Genomic DNA, 22,926 nt, shown 5'->3' with positions numbered 1-22,926 from the left:
TGTATTTTGTTGGTGTGTCCAAGCACTTGCTTGTCTAGACAAGTAAAAGCATGTGCAACGGCTGGTTCAGAGCTTTGCACATCCTGACCAGCATGCTGGAGTTGCCTCTTGCAACGAAAAGGAGAAAGTTGTAACTTGCTTTCCCTTCCTTAGGACACTGTCTTTCATCTTTTTGGACATCCCATTCTGATAGGTTCAACCAAGTAGTGCTGTCAAGAGCAGGGACAGCACAGACATAGGAAAGACTGGAAAAGGATAACATGCAGAGGACTCATTTACACAGGAAACCAGGGTTAAATACATAAAAACACCTTAAAGAAGAAATATATATATATTCGTTCTCCAATCAGTACCATCAGGAAAGGCATTCTGGCATTGGAAAGCCTTTTTCTGAACCGGAGGAGGAAATCTTTATGTAGGGCTTATTCCTGCTCATATTCCAGTAGGTGAAAATCTGTCATCAATCTCAACATGAGCAGCAGCTCTAACTCCAAGAGGCCCAAACAGGAAAACAGAATGCAAATATATTTATTTCATCTTTAACTTATTCTCTTCAGAATAGACTTTACAAATGCTTCACAACTGAAACATCGCTGCCCTGTGCATAGGTTTAATAGAAAAAAATCCGAATGGTTGCAAGAATATTCATCTACAATGAGCATAAAGATACTTCATTTAAAATGCAAATTTACATATGTGCCCACAAATCTTATTGTTCCACTCCTCAGAGACTAAGATATTATATGAGAATATGTGTATTAATCTATCCAATGAACAAAGTACAGCAAAACTGCTGTGTGTTAGATCTGTAGATCACATGTACAGTATATTAAAATCACTTAGTAGACAGATAATTATGTTTCCATGTAAAATCCATTACAAATAATAAATAATTAAATATATGTATGACTTGACAAATAATGTGCCAGGATTACGCAGATAATTCATATTTAATTCAGTAGCTGCTTCACTGCTAACATATACACCATTGCATGTTCTCCGACATGATACATTTACTTCATTCAAGTATCTGAACTTTCCAATTAATTTCACCCTAAGGCACTCAAAACAAGTAATGCAGATAGGCTCTTGAAAATAAATCTAGCTTATCTCATTTCCTTTCTCATTGTAGTCTTTATCCCAAGGAAGATCAAAATGTCACTGCTGTAAGAGGAATTAAGCTAGTAGAATCTCTCTCCTCGTGTACCACTCTCTGGGCAAGGGATAGGTTTGAAGGTCAGTTCAGTGTTCTCCATCAGTACAAAATCATATCTGCACAGCTGCAGCCTACAAAAGTAGAAAAAGAAAAAAATGTGCACAACAGAAAAAGTTAACATTAACAGAAAAATGTTTCAGTACTTGAATTATTAAACCTCCAGTATTTACCAGCTCTCAGACATGGTACTCAGGATAAGGAGAAATGTCTTCTTGTCTATGTGTACACCCTATTTTATGCATCACTTGAGTAGTTTTGCCAGACTGAACAACAATCAGGATATCAGCTGATGGTGCAAAGTGGCATGAGTAATCACATTAGTCTGAAATATGAATATGCAATATTTCATCCATTCAAGCTATTAATCTGCATTCAAATTACTTCTTTAGAATAATGGTCCAAGAACAACCCAATTCCTGTTAATACTGGGACTGACTAATTTAGAGTTCCCTAGGTATGAAAGTTTCTCTGCTTTCATTCCACAGAGGAGAGTAGAAAACCACATCATAATATCTTCTAACTCTTTCAGTTGCAATGACATCATGCATAAGAAAGTTTCATGCATGAGAGTAATTTGTCATCTAAACACCTAGAAAACTCAGAACTGCATAACACTACACGAACACATACAGAGGTCACAAAAGGAGCCACACACACACACAAAATCTTACTTTTTGAGGTCAACATAGCTGCTCTGCTTTGTAGCGCAGAGCCAGGTCATAGCTCTGCCGGGTCCTGCACTTTGGTCACAACAACCCCATGTAATGCTACAGGCTTGGGGAAAAGTGGCTGGAAAGCTGCCCAGTGGAAAGGGACCTTGGGGTGTTCGTCGACAGCCGGCTGAACATGAGCCAGCAGTGTGCCCAGGTGGCCAAGAAGGCCAGCGGCATCCTGGCTTGTATCAGGAATAGTGTGGCCAGCAGGATCAGGGAGGTGATCGTGCCCCTGTGCTTCGCACTGGTGAGGCCACACCTGGAGTACTGTGTTCAGTTTTGGGCCCCTCACTACAAGAAGGACATTGAGGTGCTGGAGCGTGTCCAGAGAAGGGCAACAAGCCTGGTCAAGTGTCTAGAGAACAAGTCTTATGAGGAGCGACTGAGGGAACTGGGGCTGTTTAGTCTGGAGAAGAAGAGGCTGAGGGGGGAACCTTACCGCTCTCTACAACTGCCTGAAAGGAGGTTGCAGTGAGGTGACTGTCGGTCTCTTTTCCCAAGTAACTAGCGATACGACGAGAGGCAAGGCCTCAAGTTGTGTCAGGGAAAGTTTAGATTGGATATTAGGAAAAATTTCTTCACTGAAAGAGTTGTAAAGCACTAGAACAGGCTGCTCAGGGAGGTGGTGCAGTCACCATCCCTGGAAGTATTTAAAAGACATATAGATGCAGAGCTTGGGGACATGATTTAGTGGTGGAATTGACAATGTTAGGTTAATGGTTGAACTCGATGATCTTGAAGGCCTCCTCCAACCTAGACGATTCCATGATTCTGTGATTCATGTGCTACTGTAGATAGTGAGAGCTGGTTTTGAATATGCAAATAACTGGCACACCCTCTGATGGCATCTCTAAGGTTATACAAGATATGATATTTATCTTATTTAGTAATCTTCCATATTGCTCTGAACTCACATATGCGGTTATACAACACGGTCCACCTCGGACTGGGATGTAATGTACAATGAAACAGCTAAAGGATAAAGCCTGAGAAAGAAGATGCCACCAAGCACTTCTGTTGTTGCCCATTAGTGTGAGATTTCCACGCAAAGCTCCACCTGTCTGTATGTGAAAGGACTGTCACATTTCTAGATAAGAATGTGAGGCCCTTTAAGGACCCTACAAAACTAAGATAGTAGATTTTATGACTAAGGAGCTCAAGACAAGTTCTGGTAATCTGTATAATGCAAAATATAGAATTTCATCCAGTCCTTCAGCCACAATTTTTTTTAATTTGTGTTTAATGGTTTACTATTATATTATTTTTTGTAGAGGGAGAAAAAATGACTTAAAAGCACTGAAACTGCCAGCATTTTAACAGTCCTTAGGAACGACCACGAAAGAATTCACAGGACAAATTTCCAACCAGAACAATGTAAGGTTATTATATGCACCCATTTCTGGAGTTGACTTTCAATCTCTCACATAACAATACAATGTTGCATTTTAGCAAATTTGCAACAGTATTTGCAAGACAGGAGCACAATGTGTTAGCGTAGCCAGTTCTCCACCAGCAGTCGTCACCTGGGAAGGGCTCTATCTAACCACAGGTGATAAAGTATTTCGACAAAATGTAACGATGAATACTAGAATTAAAAGCATATGGTTTCCAACATATTGTGTCTCATTTGAAGTGTAATACATCTAAGCTTGTGGTTACAGAGTACCAGGAATGTCTTATGGGAGGGTAGCCCTGAGCAAGCAGCAGGTTCTCCAGTTCACCAACAAGGAGCAAAACACAAATAATTTTTTTATTAGGTGAGGCTTTCATATTCCATCACCCTGTGCATCTTCTCTTCTGTCTACTGAAAAGCAAGGGCATGCCACACTTTCTTGTTCAGCCTTAACAAGGCCTTCTTTTTTATCACTTGTGTTCTTGTTTTGGTTTAAAAAAACAAAGGTGGCTGGGCTAAATATCTCTGACACATTCACCTTCCCCATTAATTGAGTTTGAACTGACTGACAGGTTCAAACCTGCTTTTGGGGAGAACTGACACCTGGACACACACAAGTTAGGAAATCTTTCTGGTTTTATGAGTGAGCAGGAGTGATTTATCTCAGAGAGAAGAAGAAGGGCTTGAAAATTATACGTACCTTTTACCACTCCCACATTCACTCACCATCTGTGTGAATAATGGACCAGCCCTGCAGACAATTGTCAATGATATTCCCCAGACTCCCACTGTCTGCTGTTAACCCAGATCCGGGGAGACTGAGGTTCCTATTGTCTTTTATCCCTGCACCTGTGCCCTGGTTTTTACCTACTACTTTGTTATAAGAATAATTTAAATATTTTTAATGTCGTTTCTAGTTGACTATCCTGTATTCAAGTAATTGTTGTAATTATATGTAACTAAACAAGGTAAATATAGGTAGTTATAATTACAATGAGCAATTATGTAATTATACCAACCAATAGTGTTGTAACATCTGCATTTAAATTACCTTGACATGCTGATTCAATACACTATTTTCCATTGCTATCTAAAAGTATCCAATATGTCGATATGGCTGCCATCTGATGAGGTTCCATACAAAGGACTTCGGTGATTCTTATATTAAAGCAAATCAAATGCATTTTACTTTAAAACTAACAAGAGTCAGAATAACAGGAATGAAAACTGAAACCCAGTAAGGGCTGTTCACTGAAAATTTTTCTTATTTGCTAGATTATTATTTGAAAAATTCCTGAATGCTGATAGGCTTGCGTGAAATGTATCTTCTGATTTATTATCATTGGGTTGAGAAAAAAAATTGCATTATGGTTTAAAGCTTTGACTATCTCTCATCAACAAGTGCTTTTCAATAAAATCATGACAGTTCACCTGAGAGCTTGAGACTTATGGACTGCAACAAGTTAATAAAGTCTAATGTATGTACATTACACACAGTACATTCTGGGGTACTATTTTGATTACTGAGTGTTCTGTTTCTGCCTAAGTCTCTCCCACCCATCTCCTCCTCTTTCCCAATAAATACAAAATAGCAGATCAGGTTAACAAAATATACTCACTTAAGACTTACTCTTATTGTAATATTATTCCCACTCATTACTTATTTGATAACAATTATTAGGTTTTATTTTACATTCTGACTTTGTTGAATCTGCCATTCAAATCAAGCAAATAAACGTAACAACTCTAATAAAGTACTCTTGCTACTCCTGGATATTTCTTACCAATTCAATGTAATACATTATATTTCACAAGACGCAGATGTAAAATTTAATTGCTAGAGCTATCGTACAAGTAATCTGGAGATCTAAAAAATGAACATGTGGCAATACTGATGAAGTATTTTAAACCAGAAATAATTAATAAACATTAGCAATGACACTTAATTATCAAAAAATACAGATGATTCCCTTTTAAGTGTGGGCAAGCATAGACGGTGTTTTGGTCTTGGAAGGTCTTTACCTTAAGCAACAAGACCAAAAGCCTATTCCAGTCACCCAAGTCTGTGAATGCTCCATTTCACATCTGAGTGTGAAAAGCTGTGTATGGACACATGATTAAAATTAGAAAAGTGCTTAACAAAATTTATCTTCAGGAAAAGAACTTAACCATGCAGGTGTAAGTCAGGTTGGTCTACATAAGTGGTCCTTGAAAACCCACCTGTAACCAGGCAGCAGCAGCGGCCTGCCGTAACAAGCATCATGCGTGACAGCTACATGTACAAGGATGCTGTGCACTAAATGTTTATGTACAGAGCAGCTCTTCCACATGACAAATTTGATCCCAGGTAGGATGAGAAGGATATTCATGCATTTAGGAATATGTGATTGAAAAAAAAGACAGAGGGAAATACACATTTGTGAGGAAACATCCTGAGCAGTTTAGTTGATATACAACTTTGATACATGACACTTACCTTTCTGGGTTATTAAGAGATTTCAGCCTCATCTGGAGAATCCTAAGCTTGTGTTTTGGGCCTATTAAAGTCTTCGTGGAAAAGGTCATGGAAATTTTTGATATTTCATCAAGGTCTCGGTAAAATCCAGTTAGTATTTTGACTCTTTTATATTGCTGAAATGTTGAAGCTTCACTAAAGAAAAATATTATTTCTAGTCAGGGTTTTGTTAGCTGAGTAATATTCATCATTGCTAAGCATTATTATTAAGATCAGAAATCTTGTAAGACATATTGACTTTGTGTGTTCAGAACAAGGATACCTAGAACTGAATGCAAACCAGTACCATGCAAGGACCTGGGCTAGTCATAAATGGAGAGAGGATCACTTCAGTCTGAGGAGCGCTGTCTCTAACACTGAGCTGCACACAGGAAACAGAGCCGTGGCCAAGCCTGAACAACCTCACGATACTTTTTTGACTTACAAGTTAGAAGATTTAGGAAACTCAGACAATTAGTCCTATAAGGTGATAAAAAAAATTTAGAGACAAAGCACAACATACCCATTCATCTCTGATTCTACTGTGGTTCCAGTACTATCTGTTATTTTAACTTTAATGAAACCTCTCCTAATGCTTTTATTCCAGGTAGTAATATCCAGTACGTAGTTATACACTGCAAAAATAAATGGGAAATAATAAGATTCAAAGAATGACCTCAACAGGATACAGTTGTTATTATCTCCCTGTTAAAAGTATTCACTGGTTGATGATAGGAACAGTGACTCTTTGCTTCTAAGTTACCAGCTCAAAGCAGAATAAGAAGGCAATTGACAAAAAAAATAGCTTCTACCAAATGGCTACTTGGAGTTCTGTGTAACTAGCAAATCATTTCCTCCAGACCTTACATGGAAAGGATTTGGATCTGAAAGCCACCATCCGAATCGGCATGAAGAGTTTGACCTGCCCAAGGAAAAAGAAACTCAAAATCAAACCCTAAGCAGCACCTTCAGGTTTTGGCAAGCTCTGCAAAAAGGGATATTAGAGCTATTTGTGTAGCAACACTATCACATTACCCACAGAAGTGACATGTCCAGAAAACAGCTGAGGTATATTGGCAGGGAGAGGGGAGGAACAGCATTGGCACAAGCTTTATGTATAGGCAAAGTGGGCAATTAGTTAGGTGAGCTGATGATAAGGTGGTAAAAGCTGCAGAGAGACATTATTCCCATGCCTTGCTTGCCCAGCCTGAGCAGGTGCACCAGTGCAGGTCCTCCAAGCACCCTTCGCTCAGAGAAGTCAACCTGCCAAAACCTCTGTGTGGATGCTAGAAATACTGCATGGTGGAGACTGAGTAAGATGAGAGGGGTCTGATTGCTTTCCCATGCTCCAGCCCCTTCTCCCCCTCCCCTGGAGGGCCCACAGCCTCAGGAGAACAGGCTGGTTACCTAGGCTGGCACCCGACGTGCGCTAGCACCGAGCTGACCTGCTCTGCTGCGCCCTCAAAAACCCTGACCTGGCCTTCCACCGCACTTCTGTAGCCATCACCGATATTGTAACCCTGCTATGGCTACACAGCGGAAACACAACTTTACTACTCCCAAAGTCGGGAAGCCAATTCAAACTTTTTTTTTTTTTTTGAATGTTGCTTTTTAACATTCTCTTCTAAAAGACGAAGCCTCACCTCACATGAAAAACTTGTCCTGCGCAGTTTTACAGTTTCACTTAGTTCTAAGTCCTCTTGTTTATTTCCATTTCCTCATGTTTTCAAATATCTAAGAATTAAAATAAGGCTTTAGTTAAGAAGTAACCTATTTTTCAGACTGGTTTAGTACACTCATTTTGCTTCTTGACTTTGCGTGTTTTCCCTTAAATTTATGCTGTCATTACAATGTTTCTTACTGCTCTCCATACACCTCCTCCTCTGTTTGGAAATATTTCTCCCCCTCTTTTCTCTCTTCTACCACCTCTGTCCCAGAATACTATACAAAATCTTTTCCTTCTGCAATGTACTCTTTCCATCATCAGGATTCTGCCTGGTTGGATTTTCTATGAATGCCCAGATTTTAATATGTGTGAGAGTGAAAGAAAAGCCATATTTTACTAATGGAAGAGTGAATGAGGAGTCAGACCTAGTGGCCTATGCAGCCTTGAGAGCATGGGGGAGCAAAGCCAAAGCAGACAGGAGCAGGGGAGAACAGTGGAAGCAGGTTTGCATTGAGCTGAAAGACCACTGAGAATAGGAGTTATTGTATGTAAAATCCATCACATCTTTGCTAACCTCTCCTTGGCCTTTTGGAAGAAACAGTGATGTAAGTAAGCATGATTACCACTGTAAAAAGAGATATTCAGTCCCTGGTCATAAAATTTGCCAAGATGATGGAAAAAACTAGTGGGAAAACTCAGTTTCACTTGAATTGCCTGTAAGCTTATCCCCATACCCCAAATCAAAGAACCTTAAACATAAACAATTAGAAGAGTGTACCAACATTTGCTTATGGTGGTAAAGTCTGTCAATAAAAACAGATATTGGATAAGAATCTAAACTGGACCTCTGCATGGACAGGTAGATATCTAAACTCTTGCAGCTAAAGGTTATGCCAAGAGAATACATTTCCACAGAGTATAACCCTGAAACAGTCAGCTAAGTTTTCCCTCCACTGTTTTACTTCTAGGGAGACATGGACTTTTAAAAGCTGGAGTAGCTTTAGTTGACTGTGGGGTTCTCTCCTCCTGGGTTGGAACATAGAAGTGTCTCATTTTTGTCCTGCTCAGCAGGGGGGAAGCAATCGTGCTTCCCATTTTTGCTCTCTGAAAATGGCAGCAATGATCCCATCTAAGCAGGTTCTCTCATTCCAGCTTTTTCCCTGTCACTTGATTCTCATTTTCTGGCTTCCTTCTTCCTCTTGGCAGTCCAGCCCATTACGTTCAAAGTCACATTTCTTTCTCAGTTCCCATACTGCTTACTCTTCTGCCACAATCCTTCCTCCTCCAGCCTGTGAACTGACACTTAGATCACGGTTTAATTACACCATTTTAGACAGAGGCTAACAATAACTTTCTACTTTTAACATGCTTTCACTCCAGATCAGCTAACAAATAACAGCCACAATATTTCACAAAGAGTTTGATGTATATGTATTCAGTCACTCACTGCAGAATGGCTCTCGGTCCGAGGTATCAAAATAAGCTTTCGTTGATGAACTCTTTGGGATTAAAAGTTTTTTCCATCTATCAGCATAATAACCTGAAATCCAAAGTTTAAATATTTCATTTCAGACATTGACCAAAGGCATGATACACATATAATTACACAAAAGAAACTCATCCAAAGTGGCAGACTTGGCTTTGATTTCCTTAATTATTCTCTGAGAAAGTAAATGGACTTGGAAAATGCAGGAATCCCCTGAGTCTATCAGAATGTAGTATGCAAGTATTTCACTCTTCGAATTTATTAATATCACTAAAATTGTCATGATGTAGTAGTTGGAATCTATTTAGTCTAGAGTACTAACTCCAGAAAATTAGTGCTTATAAACTCCTGCAGAGGTAATAAAAACAAACCCATAAAAGTAGCCTGCATATTCACAGAGAACATTTGCAGAACAGCTTCACCTTCGATAACATTTCTTCCATTCTTTTTTGAACCATTATTTTTTAAACCCTTTAGTCTATAACTGTGGATATTATTTAATAGAATGTTAGATATTAAACCTCCTAAGCTTATGGATGTAATGTAGAAATAACTTCTAGTTTATACAATTCTATGCTCATTGTCTTTGGGCTAGATAACAGTCCTCGTTTCTACAACAGCTGATCATATTCCCTCTCTTGATTTCTTTACCTAGACTGGACAACGAGGGCTAGTTCCAGGCTGCAGAGCTGCCACTGCAAGGCAGCAAGCAGGAAAGCTCAAAGGAGAAGGACGCTGCTTCTCCTCAATTCCCAGATTCAGCTGCCTGCCATTTCCTCATAGGTTTTATGGTTATTAAAAAAAAAAAAAAAAAGGTGGCAGCTGAATGGTCAAATATTTCTCCATCTCTGTCTCAGGCATTCTGTGTAAGCACATCAGGCATGTCTAATAGCCATGCTGGGGAAGTCCTGGAGTCTTTCTGCCCTACTATAAGTCCCTCTATGGTTGGGTTTTATTATAAAAATAGCATACAGATTTGCTTATCTATGGTTTTTCTTCAAACTTGACCTATATGTACATCCTAATATAGCAATGTAAAAAAGACCAGGTACAAATTGAAAGTTAACTTCTCATTAAATATTTTTAAAGTTTCATTCTTAAGAAAACCCTGCCAACTAGGAAATGCTTACACTAGTGTAGGTCTTTTCAAACTGTCCCCAGATCCTCTCTGCAAGCAATAAACCCTCAAACAGCTAAAAACCCCTCCAAATAAAAGCTTGATTCCAAAAGAAGAGATAGAGAAACCATGAAGTTACTATAAACGTTATTATTCTTAAATAAAAACCACAGGTACTCTAGAGATGATAGCACACTGTGAAAGCCTAAAGTGACAAACTAAGTAGAAGCAGTTTCTCTGTAGAAAGGAAATACTCTGTGAATCCATTTCATAGAAAAAAATGCATTTTGGAAATGCATTATGCATTATGCATTATGGAAAGCATAATGATCAAAGATAAGGCACATTCAGCATCTGTGTCTGAGAGAGGTAACTATTACGCAGACAAAGCCACAAAATTTAAACTACTTTAAACTGTATGCAGCTCTGCACACAGTCAGTCTCTACAGATCCCTTAGCATGATGCTACAGATCTCTGGAGTAGCCCCAGAAAGAGCTAGTCTGGATTTCCCAGAAAATCTCACTCAGCTCAGAGCAGATTTTGTAATGCTTACCCAGTACTGGACAGGACATTGGCTGGAAAGCTTCACAATCAACACATTTTCCTCTCTTGAAATCCAAGTAAGAGTCACAAGGATATGTTATTATGTTGCACACTCTTTTCAAAGATGATAAGAAGAGGAAGACAGATCTTTGATGGTCACATTTAAAATACTGAAATCCTTCAGGAAAGAAAAAGTGAAATATACAAAGAATATGTAATCATTTTTCTTCATGAAAGAAAAGGTGTTATCAAAGTAATCCCATTTACCTGAGTCATTCTTAGTTAGCCATGCTTTTATCCTCTGGTTAGTCAACAACCAAAAGTAAAAAACAGATGCACACATACAAGAAGAAATTGAAGACTATTTTGAATATTTCAGGTACAGAGAAAAGGTTACAGGTTTTATATGTAAGATATAATCTAGTAAGTCTTATCAAATTTACAGAATTTTTTGCTATAAAGCATGAGTATGTGTTAAAAATTGCCTTGTTGCGTCCAGTGCAGAACGTTTCGGCAGAAAAATATACCGTGAGGAATGCTTCAGAGATTCTTCTCTCTAGTTTTTTGGGGTAACAAATTCCTTCCTCTCCTAGCAAAATAAACTATGAGAATTGTACAGATGAAGATGATCCTGAGTCTTAAGGGATTCTCCTGTACTCACAGACACACGAGTGGAAGCCCTATGCTTTTGCAGCAGCTCTAATTCGTAGCAGCAGTGTGCAGATAAGTAACAGAAACATAGACAGACATACACACATCCAAAAGAGTAAACAAAAACTACAGGAAACCACCTTGTCTAAGATTTGTAGAGGTTGAAATAAGGAAAATTTTGCAGCAAAACATCACGTTGTAAAACTGTTTTCATCCTAGAGTCTAAAAGACCTGACCAAAACCTAGTTCATCATTGCCAGACAGAAGGAACCTAAGACACGGTGAAGACTTGAAAGCCTTGCCTTCCATGTCATCTGTAAGTGATCCTGTCCAAACCACTTGGACACAAACAACTTTCCCCAGGCCCAGCCGTATATAATAATAATAATAATGATGACTGTATGCAGATAGTATATATAATAATTCCATCATACCAATAATAATGATATGGTGGAATGTGTATGCTCATAGGAAGATCTTTATTAAAAAAAAAAGACATCAAATGTGTTTTTTATTTCTCATTTGCTGAGTGGGGATGGAAAAGAAAGAATATAATGTGCTCAGCTCCCATGTTACTGAATATGTGCAGTGTCCACTGAATTCAGTTTAAACTTTTTTGATTTGATCTCTACCTGTTTTCTCATTAATTGGATACATTTTTATTTACCGCTGAATACTGTTTGTGGACAACCAGGCTGATCCATTCCTCCATTAGGATAGAAATCAATGGTTCCTAAAGGTTGCTTGAAACCTAGTGCTAAAGTAAAAAAATTAATCAAAAAAACATAAATAAAATTATGCGGTCATTCATTTATCATTACATTAATTACTAAATAACATGTAGGTCTTCAAGAAAATTTTTGCAATTACACTGTTCTTTTGTTCTATAAATGAAAGTCGTATTATGAGTTAAGATCCGTGGATGTTTTCAAGAAAATCATACACCTGTAAAATGCTGTACACAAACGTATACGTATTTGTGTAAGGCTCCTAAAGCCACAAAAGAAAAAGGAAAGAACAGAAGCAACTATTCAATGCTGTAGCTGAGACCTTCTTTGCGCAAAGAAATCTATGAAATTCATGTTCTCTCCAGCAACCCAAATTCTTTCCCACTGTAATTTTCATTAGAGAAGATTTTCCATTTCTCACATGACATTGGATTCTGAGCTACATAATTGGAACATTACAAAAACTGGTATTTTACAGCTTCACATATGAATTTGTATAGTAAAATGCTTAATTTTTAATATTATTAAAGAAACTGACATGAAACTACACAAATAATGGGACAAGTGTGGTAGGCTTCAAAGGTTTACTTACGGTTTTGAGACGAAAATGAAACCAGAATATAGCATGGATGAAGCAGACTTTACAATGTTCTTAATTTTAAGCTTACAGTAACATGATTTAGAATTTGAAGTGGTGGATCTGTAGTGTCCTAACACAAACCAGCTGAGACTGCCTGTCTCAGAAGGGACTAATTCCGTGATAATCACGTGCTTACAACCTCTTTAAACACTAGCACAGTAAAACAATGTTAATGCTAGACTATTTTGGAAATAGTAGTATCATAAATTAAGGCAATAGGCACGCTTTCTTCAACGTGCAGACCTGGGGTTTTTTTTTTATTCAGAAGGAATATACTATAACAAACAAGACATAAATGACTGTGGTGTAATCGCTACTTTTGCATGACATTAAATGGACTCATGACTATATGGTTAGCTACATATGCCTTCAGTTAGCTATTGGACATAAAAGTTATTTCAATATTTTCAGGTTTAGTCATGAAACTTCACTCTCTCAATAACATGGCTACTCATGTCAGAAGTGAACAAAGCAGCCCATCATTGCCTAAGTCATTAGCAAAGTGGAGTTTCAATTTCTTGATGAACAGTCATAATAACATACAGTATGATTTCAAAAGTATAGGCATTGTTAGAAAGCAACAGCACAGGAATCCACCTGATAACACAAAATACACTTCTGATGTTACTGAAACAGCTTATCCCTTCTCTTTTGCCTTTCCTGCCTTTCCTCAAGCTAAAATAGTAAAGTTAAGACTATGTAATTACCATCAGTATCTGAATGGATTACATCAACAAATTGTGCATCAGTACGATCCAGTCTCCCCTCTGGTGGTTCTCGAGTAAATGAAGGGCCTGCTGGATCAAGACCTAAATGAAAATAACACTAGCATTACAAATCCTGGGGTCTGTTTCTATAGATAAATACAAGACCAACATTTGAGTATTATTCATTAATGACACTTCATTTTCCTGGCATAATAATAAAAATGAAACCCAGTACGTTTCTTCTCAAGTTTCCGTTCTTCAACTTGCTAAGCAAAGTAAGGGTTCCTACCACAAGACTAATCAACCCTTATCTTTTAATTTCTCTCTCTCCCTAATTAGCTGTGCTCATCTCCTAGTTCTCCAGGTGAATTACAAGCCAACAGCATTAGGGATCAAATCAGGAGAATTAATTTTGTCATTTTCCCCAGAAAATACCATACCTATCATGTACTGCATAAAAATGAAATGTACCTTATAACCACTCTCACCACCAGAACACAAGATGAAGACACTTTACATAGAGACAATTTCAAACATGCCTCAATCATTTTGTCAGTTGATGTTGAAATTACTTATAGAAAAACAATTGTTATGTACAACTAAGAGAAATACTAGTTTTCAACCACATTTTCATCTGAAGGAGGTTTGGAAATCTTATACTCAAATCAAAACTCAGCTATGACAAAGAGATTCCAACTGAGATCCACAAAAAGCACTTTATATCAAGGAGGAGGTGATTTGGGTGGCAAAGTATGTGAAGTATAAACACTGCATATTCTCATTCATTTTAGGGATAGGGAATCACGTTGTGCAGCACTGAAGCCTGATAATTTTTCAGGATGGTATTTTCTGTCATTCACAGAAAAGTGAACTTGTTAGCTGAGGTTTGCTCTGCTCCTATTTTCTTGACAACAAAAGCACAGACAAAGAGGGGAATTGAAAAAGCAGCAAGGATGGAAAATACAACTGTCAAGGCAAAACGTGTTCCTACACTTAACTGACTTCTAATTGCATTGTCATTGATTGACAGAGATGTAGCATGATCTTAGCTTATTCAAATTTGTATTATGATTTAACTGGTAGATGTTGTTTAAGAACTAGTCTAGAAAGGTTCTCTCTCAAGATCAAGATAACCAAGACCCAAACTACCCCAGGGGATCATGGAATGCCAGCAATCCACAATTCATAGTACTTCAGGTAACAAAGATTACCATTTTAGTCCACTAATTAGTTTTATATTTCAGAAACCTCCAAACAGCGAAGAAAAAAATACTTTTTTTTTTTGTTTAATCTCATTTTTCCAACATCGGTTTGGGCCATCGGCTCAACTTGTTTGAAGGAAAGAGTATCAAAACAGTCACTTGAGAGGTTATGAGCCTTGTGTGTCTGGACCACTCAATCTTTGCCTTTATTCATCCATATCTTTAATTATAAGAAGGTGATTGAAAAATTATATAGTTTTGTTTACTTTCAAGCATCTGAGCTCAGAAATGACCTGGATCTCCTAGCTCTCAATTGTACAGAGAGGACACAGACCTGCTAGTCTAGCATTGCAATCAAGACTGTCCCCAACCAGTGACACCACCAGACTCTAAGGAATTGTGTAAAGTGGAAATGAGTATCTTTAACCAAAGGAATATAGCTGGAGCCTATCACACTCTCAGAAAATGTCCTGACTTTCAGATTACTGTACTAAAAAGTGAGGAGCATCTAATTCCCTTTCTCAAGGCTGGCTACTGTCTCCTCTTACATTTGGGGAAAAAAATTACCTCAGTACTCTGCAGAGAGTGTTTGGAGCTAAGAATCTCAAGGAGAGGTAACTGCCTCCTTTCAGCCTGAAATCAGCTGCTCTCTTAAGTCCAAAACACTATCAGGATCCAACAGACCCTTCTCCCCTTAGCACCTTAGCTTAGTGAGCTTCCTTCTCAACACACTAGCTGCGGCGAGTTTTGCTCTTTCACCACAAGAAGCATCCGGAGCCTGTGCACCCAAATTGGCACTGCGGATTCTGCCCTAGGAACCAGCATCTCGGAGTTAATCCTAAACTTTGTGCAACCCTGGTCCTGAAAGGCACACCCACATGAGGGCACGCCAGTTTTCACTGTATGCACCACTTCCTGCAGATGACAATGCTGACAATGTAACAGGCAAGAGGTAAGATTTGCAGTATCCATACCCAGGCTGGACACCTGATTTAAGCTCAGCGTAGCAGATAGCTCAACATACTAAAGCCTGCACCGTCTTCAAATACTTCAAACAGAAACTAAATCCTTGTGCCTGAACCCTGTGGTCTGATCAAGAGCTTTTGAACTTCCCTGCAGAGCGACCCGACTGTCTCCATCAACTAGACAGTCACTCAGGTAGTATGTCCTTTAACTTCAGTGGCGTTTGGATGTAGCACTGAATTTTCATTTGAGAGACTGGAGGTAAATAGGCTGGAAAATTTCAGCTGTAACTTACGTCCTGAAGGCAGAATTTCACAGTTTTCTGAACTTCTATCAGGGATACATTTTTCCTTGTGTATGTTACTAAAAAATCAGTTGTCATTTGGCGATGCTTCAGTGCTAGCATCTATGGGATTCGCAGCTGTGACAACAATACAAGGTACATTAGAACACGCGTATCACGATCAAAAGACTTACCTGTAATTCTGCCAATTTTCCCATGATACTTCTTGCCAACAAAACCAGCTATATGAGCCCCAAGACTAACACCAATCAGATACATAGTGTCAAGAGAAGCTCCATCTACCTATCGGGGAAAAAAAAAATAAACAATCCACAACTACACATGTGGTTAACTGAACAGACATCAGTAGACTGATTTAGTTTTCACTTTTTGTCAGTACTAGAAGTTATATTTTTAAGTCTCTAACTTTAAAAACATATGGGAATTACAAAGTTATTTTCAGTATGACATTCTGTACTAGTTAAACAGGGTAGTAATTATAAAATTCTTTGACTAGAAAAATGTAAAAAGGAAGCTTGAGTCACACTTCTCCCGAACTGCCACATTAGTTAGAAGGGGAGCACAGGGAGGGAAGAGGAAGACATTTACCAGATACAAGAAAAAAGAACCAAAACTATGAAATAGGAAAAAACCCACAATCTATCTCCTCCCACCTTATCCTTCCAATAAAATTAAAACATAATACCATTGACCCCTTAATACCTTATGCCACAGATGTGCTGAATAATGGTGCCAAATGCACACCCGCAGGAAAAACTTTAGATGTCCATTCTACAAAGCAGGCAGTATTTAAAAAAAAACCAAAACAACAACCTACTGAAGAACTCAGAAACAGCATCAGCAGACCAGTTAGAATCTCTGCAAAGTGATGGGATAATATGTGGGATCTGAAATACTAATACATCTCAAAATGAATTAACAAAGGCCTCATGACAGCTTGCAAGTATGAAACTGGTAGCTGTGGGACACAACACGCCCCACCACCATCACTCTGATGACTCACACAACAAGATCCGCCCAGCCATGCCCTGTGGTCATTGCTTTGCCAGGTAGATCTCTAACCAGCAATTAACCAAAAGTCTGCATCACAATATTTGCAAAATATACCTTTTAAACCCACTCTGGATTGGAGACCGTTCTTACAGTCCTATTTTATTTTTCAGTTCCATAACAATAAATTTACTGTCATAATTACGAATTGTTGTCATTATATCTAGTCCCAGAGGGCAGATTCTGATACAGTCTCTTTTCTTTCACCTCATCCTTTCTCAAAATGCCAGTTTTTTTTACTCAAATTCCACATGAACATTTTCTTACTGCAAAGCATTCAAAATTTCTTAGAATGGCTGGGAAAAATAAGAGGTGAGAATAGAAGGAAAATCAAGTGATAAATCTAACAATGCCATACATGAGATGATAACGTGTTTTGTTCATTTGACTAGGTAATAAATCTAAAGCCAAGCTAGACCACTGGCATCAACAATTGTTTCAGCAACTCTCTCTAGAACAAAGAAGTTTATATCATTTTGGAACAAATATTTGTATCTCTGTCAGTGATTTGTTTTCCATCTAAAATCTTTAATTACATTAGTTTAGTAGTGAAAAGAGTAGTGCAATGTTTTTGTAACATTTTAATGCTGCATACTATTTGAACACCTCTCATTTCACCTTCCCACTGGTGCATTCACTCTTTCCTGAAGACCTAAAACTTCCAGCTGGCTAAAGAAATCAGATGCACTCTCAGACACACTTCAGTGAAAGGGAAATAAGAACTCAGGTGGAGTTAAAGATATGCAGTAATAACCACATGCACAATTAGTAAATACTTTAGTAAAGAAATACCGTTTGATATTGTTCATTGGGCTTCACTTTAGACACATTTTAAATATCCATTTACACCCAAACTATGCTATTTAAACTTATTCAGAACAGATGCAACTCTCTGCCTTACCAGCATCTGGTCAACATAGTTCTTCAGTATTTCTGCAACTTTTCTGCAGTTTTCAACAGCAGTTATGTAATTCACAGTTGTAGCACCACGATTCCAATCAACTATAATGAGATTCATATCATCTGAAGACAGCAAAAGCTCCTTTATATCACCTAGCCATGCTGGTGGAGATCCCGTTGGTCTGAAGCCATGGATAACAAAGACAGTTTTCTTGGAGCTATTAAGGTACTCAGATGAAGTAACATTATGTTCAATGAGTCTCTCAGAACAATCTGGATTTTCCCTTGTGTATAGCAGTAGCTGGACTTGGAGTTCTGTTCCAGACAAAGCATTGCCTATATTAAGATCTGTAAATTCAGGACATTTTTCCTCCTTATCTGAAAAAGACAAAAATGTTAGATAGTCATTTGATCAGTTAGACCACCTGAAATACCACCTTTTCACTTTTCTTTCCATATTTTTCCAGAAAAAGTGAAAAACTTCCATTTTATTCACTCCAGATCTTTGGAATGAGGTGCCAGAATGTGCACTGAACAACAAGGAGACACAGTTTAACTAACGCCTCTGCAGGTACCACTATGCTCCTCTGAACACTGCAAATACAAATTCACCTTTCTAATTGTTCCTGAACAATATATTATCTCCATAACAAATATAAATTAGTAGCTGGTGTTGATAAGATCCTTTGCTTAACCATCAAATTTAGGTTCCCACATTTTTTTCACAACTAGTGTGTGTTGTATAAATAGGAAGACCACTGCGGTTGTTTCTTCCTCTTTTGGCCAGAGTGTCAAAGTTGCCAATCTTTAGGTCTTTTTCTTTGATCTAGCAATAAGAAACAGTCGCCTGACAGTATGGGACAGACTGTACAACAGTATGATGCAGAAGATGTTCCTAGTTTTGGATCACCACAAGGACACCATTACCAAGAAACAAAGAAAGAAGAAACAAAGGATCCTGTTCTGAGATTGAAAAAATAAGAATCTGTAAGGTCAATGTACATAATGGCACAAGAAAAACTGTAATATTTAGCATTTCTGTACTCTGTCATTTACGGTATAAATGCTTAAGCTGTAGGTCAGTCAGGATCAACAAGAGGATGGAGATATGCAAAAGAGTCTAAAAAGAGTTAATTTTTCCCCTGTGTGCTCATCAACGTCAAAAATTAATGCTTTAAGTAGTATCCTTTCGCTGCTGAGGTCACATTGTGCGGATAAGCCACTTCAGGATTCTGGGCACAACGCTGACGCCTGTCACAGTTCTTCTGTAAGGCCTCTTCACCTTTGCTATGGTGTTAGCTGGCTTACGGCCAAAGAAATCTGGGCCAATCTCTTGACTTCTAGTGGGCTATGCTACTTTACACAAGGCTTTTGTCTGATATTTGATGGCCCCTTTCTCAATTTTCCTGTCATTAAAAACTGTGTAAGACAAGAGCCAGTCAACCTCTAGAAACCAAAAGTAGGAAGAGGAATAGCACCTACTCAGTTCCTTAAAAAGTATTTTTAAAAGTAACCTGAATTTCTCATAATTTTTCAGTTACAGGAGAAGCAGTTCTAGCTCTTCTCCTTTTCCCAGCAAGCAGCTAGCAGGCAGAACCGAATCCAAAACATTTGCACATCTGAGACGGACAGAGAGCCCTCACCAGTTATAAAGCCATGAAGGGCAAGTGCCGGAGGGTTATAAGGTGTCTGAGAAATGTATTTGATACTATAGTGCAGATCTAAACAAAGCTAAACAATGTGGAGTACAGCACTTAATATGGTAGACACTAATTCACTTAGGGAACTAGACCAATCACCTCTAGGCTAAACCATGTATCTGCAATGACCAGACCAGTCATCTCTGGACTGGGCATCACAAAAAATAATGGATATTTCCAAAGTGGAGCAAGGTTGGAGTTGCACAGTGCTAGAAATGGCCTGGAAGTTCCTATCTCAAATCGTCCCGACAAAAGTTCCATGCCTATCATCACTTCATGACAATAGCTACAATTATTACATCTGGGAAAAGTTAGAATTACCTAGATTTCAAAATAAATATCACCATTCTCCTCATTTAGACACTGAATAATTTAACTAATTTTTGCTGAGATTGCTGGAAAGGTTATTAACTAACTACTATTACAGGAAGGCATCTCAGTTTCATTGTTGAGAGTTATCCTAGAAGAAGTTCTGAAATTAAGAGCTGTTCAGCTGCAGTTGCCTTGAATTTAATCAAAACGATATTCAAGAACCTGGTAAAATGTCATACATGTGACATGATACTGAGATGTTAAAAGAATGTGTCACATCTAATCTCTAGTTTTGACGTAATGATATGTGACAATAAAAATAGAACAGAAATTATATTACACAAAAGTCATATACACAGCTAAACGATAATAAACAGCCACTTGATTACATTTTTGCCATTCAGATTCAAAGCTACCACATGAAACCCTTTCATTTTTACCTCATGTTCTTAAATCCAAGTATAATCACTGATCCTTATAATTCAGTCCCATATGTCTAACATATAAAATATTCATGCTAAGGTATTGTTGAAGTGTTCCTCCATATCTATTTAAATGTTTTGATTTCTTATCATTTGATTGGTAGAAATAAGAATTAATTCTTCTAAAGCCAGAGGAGTGACAGTGATAGAAAACAGAGACACAGTCTCATCCATGGAAGTGAGAAATCTATCACACGGAAATTATTTTAACTGGTACAACCTATTTACTAGCTGGCAAATGTCAAAGAGATACAACTCATTTACCTATGTCTGTGAAATGACACCAGCTATTCTTCCAAAAGTAAATAAAGAAAAAAAGAAACAATGATGTCTTTACTGTGGAATTAGTTAAGTACTGTAGAGAGATTTATAGATTTAATACCTTGAATTGTTTAGCGAGGAGTCATTGAGGGGAAGTTTTTCAAACTGCTATTTCTGATTGATTACTGGTAGGAATGCCCAGCTGCCCTTTGTGCACACTTGTGGGAGTACTCACATACACACACTTCTCTGTACAGTCAGAACATACAGGTAAGTGTTGGGCAGTTACATATGCAGTTTACATCAGTTAGTATACATTTTTAACTTCCCTGTGTACGTTTGTAAGCATTGTAACTATCTTCTGCGGTTGAAAAGGGGAAAATCTTAAGTGCACACTGACTTTTCTGTAACTAAATTCTGCTATTTAAAGCATAGTCCAAATTTTGAAAACCTGTCAATCCATCAAATCAGCAATAAACAATAAATGTATGTTAATATGCTAAAACTATTTCACAATTACCTCTTTACTTTGTACAAAGTGCACATACCTGAGTGTGTCTCTGTGCAAAGTACAGCCAGAGATAAAGTATCAGGCTTTGTTCTATTTACTTTCAAATGAAAACCTATGCCTCAGTTTCATGTCATGTCCAAATTCTCTTTACTAATCGTCTGCTCCATTAGGCATAATTCACAAGGTTTAAACTTTTGGACAATTTAAATGAAGGAATATTCATTTTTTATGCTTGAATAAAGCCAAGAGACTACATCATAAAGAATAAGCTAATGGTTCTTACCTGATTTCACCCAGTATATCAAACAGATGAAGAAACACAATTTCAGCATGTGGAAATGGAGAAAAGCAATACGTAATATCCACAGACAAGTGGCTAGTGTTTCCTTAGAGTACGTTAGATTTCTAACCAAACTGAATGCCACTAATGAAGTAAGTGATATGTGGAGTAGGAAGCAGAAAGCAAAGCTGTATTCAAGCTTCTGCAGTTCATGACTCCTCCTATTGAATGACTTCAGTAGGTAGGGTGGTTTCTGGTCTTTAAGGGTTGGGACTGTTTTTTAATCTGTTTCCCTCTCTCCTTCATTATCAGCAGATTTACACATAAGCAACCAGTGTAATATATTACCAACAACTCTGTTACATGTGTGGAATTCAGGAAGCAGAGTAATTAGAGGTACATCACAGTAGAGATCCACCATATGTCTTTTTTAAAATGTGTCAGTCAACTGCAATAAGAGGGACTGTGATGGGCAAAATCATCTCAGAACAAAAAGTCATTCTGGTGACAGAGGATTTTTCCGTAAGAACTTGAAAATCATTCTGAGAACTGTATCTCCATGGATTATTTTTGCACAAAATTATCTTCTGAGCTTTTTCCGAGGAGTCATTCTCTAATCTAGATCCAGAGGAGGTCTGTGAAACCACTTATATGGGAGAGAGCTGGAACTTAGAGCCCCATAAATCTCACCCAGACACTGACCTGATGGGTGTTCTGGGTATGTAACTTAACTTCATTCCCTCTGTGTCCCCAGCTACAAAACAGATGAAGAAACATTTATTTTTGCGAAGCTCATGTACTTACAAAGCATTTCACTGGGTAAATACAGGAGGACAAACTTCAGTTTCTTGGAGTTCAGAGTGAGGCAAAGAGGCAGATAAACTCTGCATGATTCAAGTGAGACATCTGGATGCTCCGTTTGCTTATATCTGGCTCCCAATTATTTCCATCCTAGGAGAAAGAAAAACAAACCATAATCACTCAAATATGAGAGAGACACGGGCCAGAAATGTTTTTTTTGCACAGCATATCCTTCATGGTGCTTCTAAATGTAAGGTCTAGTTCTCCTTTTCCATCCACAACAGTTAAGGGGGGGTGTGTGTGTGTGTGTGTTTCATTATTTACTTTTAAGTGATCAGTCTCTTCAGCTGGCTTTATGATTCTGAGCAGCTCAACAAAGCCGTGCTACACAAGCTCCTGCAGCAGATAGCCTTTAGGAAATCACTCCAAAGTCTTATCCCCTTCGAATGCAGCCATGAGGAGAAGATGCAGCCTGTCCACTCGTATGCAAAATGACTCAGCTTAACCAGTGACCTTTTACTACTTTTTCGCTTCCATTTCTTAAATTTATCACTCTATTCTCAGTAAAGTTTACTAAGGCAACTCTTGTTATTCCTTTGCATTCCCTCTTCATCTCAAATCTTTGACTTTGTCCAACTGTGATTATAAAAGCACAGCCCTACTGACATTACAGATTACTTAGAACAAGTAATAGCACAGTGTCAGTTTGGCTCTTTCCCTTCTCTACTTTATAATACAGATTATTGTTACCACAAAAACTTGGTGCACCCAAGCAACCACCAGTTAGGCAGCCTCGGCACGCACT

At 38.1% G+C, this 22,926-nt stretch overlaps 1 protein-coding gene across 2 annotated transcripts; it reads right to left on the bottom strand.

Moving 5' to 3' along the window:
• Positions 1-512: 512 nt before the first annotated feature.
• On the bottom strand, positions 513-22,175 carry LIPI (lipase I). Of its 2 annotated transcripts, none has more exons than XM_075447260.1 (10): positions 22,125-22,175; positions 17,776-18,152; positions 15,998-16,106; positions 13,356-13,457; positions 11,948-12,037; positions 10,640-10,807; positions 8,930-9,022; positions 6,340-6,451; positions 5,799-5,972; positions 513-1,287 (listed from the first exon to the last, which is right to left on the bottom strand). In XM_075447260.1, exons 1-10 carry the CDS (start codon positions 22,129-22,131, stop codon positions 1,182-1,184), a joined length of 1,338 nt encoding a protein of 445 aa, XP_075303375.1. In that variant the 5' UTR covers positions 22,132-22,175; the 3' UTR covers positions 513-1,181. The 2 variants fall into 2 exon arrangements, with proteins under 2 accessions (XP_075303375.1, XP_009935437.1); XM_009937135.2 differs by lacking the exon at positions 22,125-22,175 and adding an exon at positions 21,324-21,521.
• Between the last annotated feature and the right edge of the window lie 751 nt (positions 22,176-22,926).

The sequence above is a fragment of the Opisthocomus hoazin genome, chromosome 1, assembly GCF_030867145.1.
Source record: "Opisthocomus hoazin isolate bOpiHoa1 chromosome 1, bOpiHoa1.hap1, whole genome shotgun sequence".
Classification (NCBI taxonomy): Eukaryota; Metazoa; Chordata; class Aves; order Opisthocomiformes; family Opisthocomidae; genus Opisthocomus; species Opisthocomus hoazin.
This window is presented reverse-complemented; position numbering and strand designations above follow the sequence as displayed.

Bases quoted from the DNA above. Each gene is read 5' to 3' on its own strand.
- LIPI (XM_009937135.2), bottom strand. From the start codon at position 21,372: ATGCTGAAATTGTGTTTCTTCATCTGTTTGATATACTGGGTGAAATCA. The intron at 13,458-15,997 runs GTAAGTCTTTTG...ATTTTCATTTAG, and splicing joins GAAAATTGGCAGAATTACAG to GTCTTGATCCAGCAGGCCCT. The intron at 5,973-6,339 runs GTATGTTGTGCT...ATTTTTCTTTAG, and splicing joins GTAGAATCAGAGATGAATGG to TGAAGCTTCAACATTTCAGC.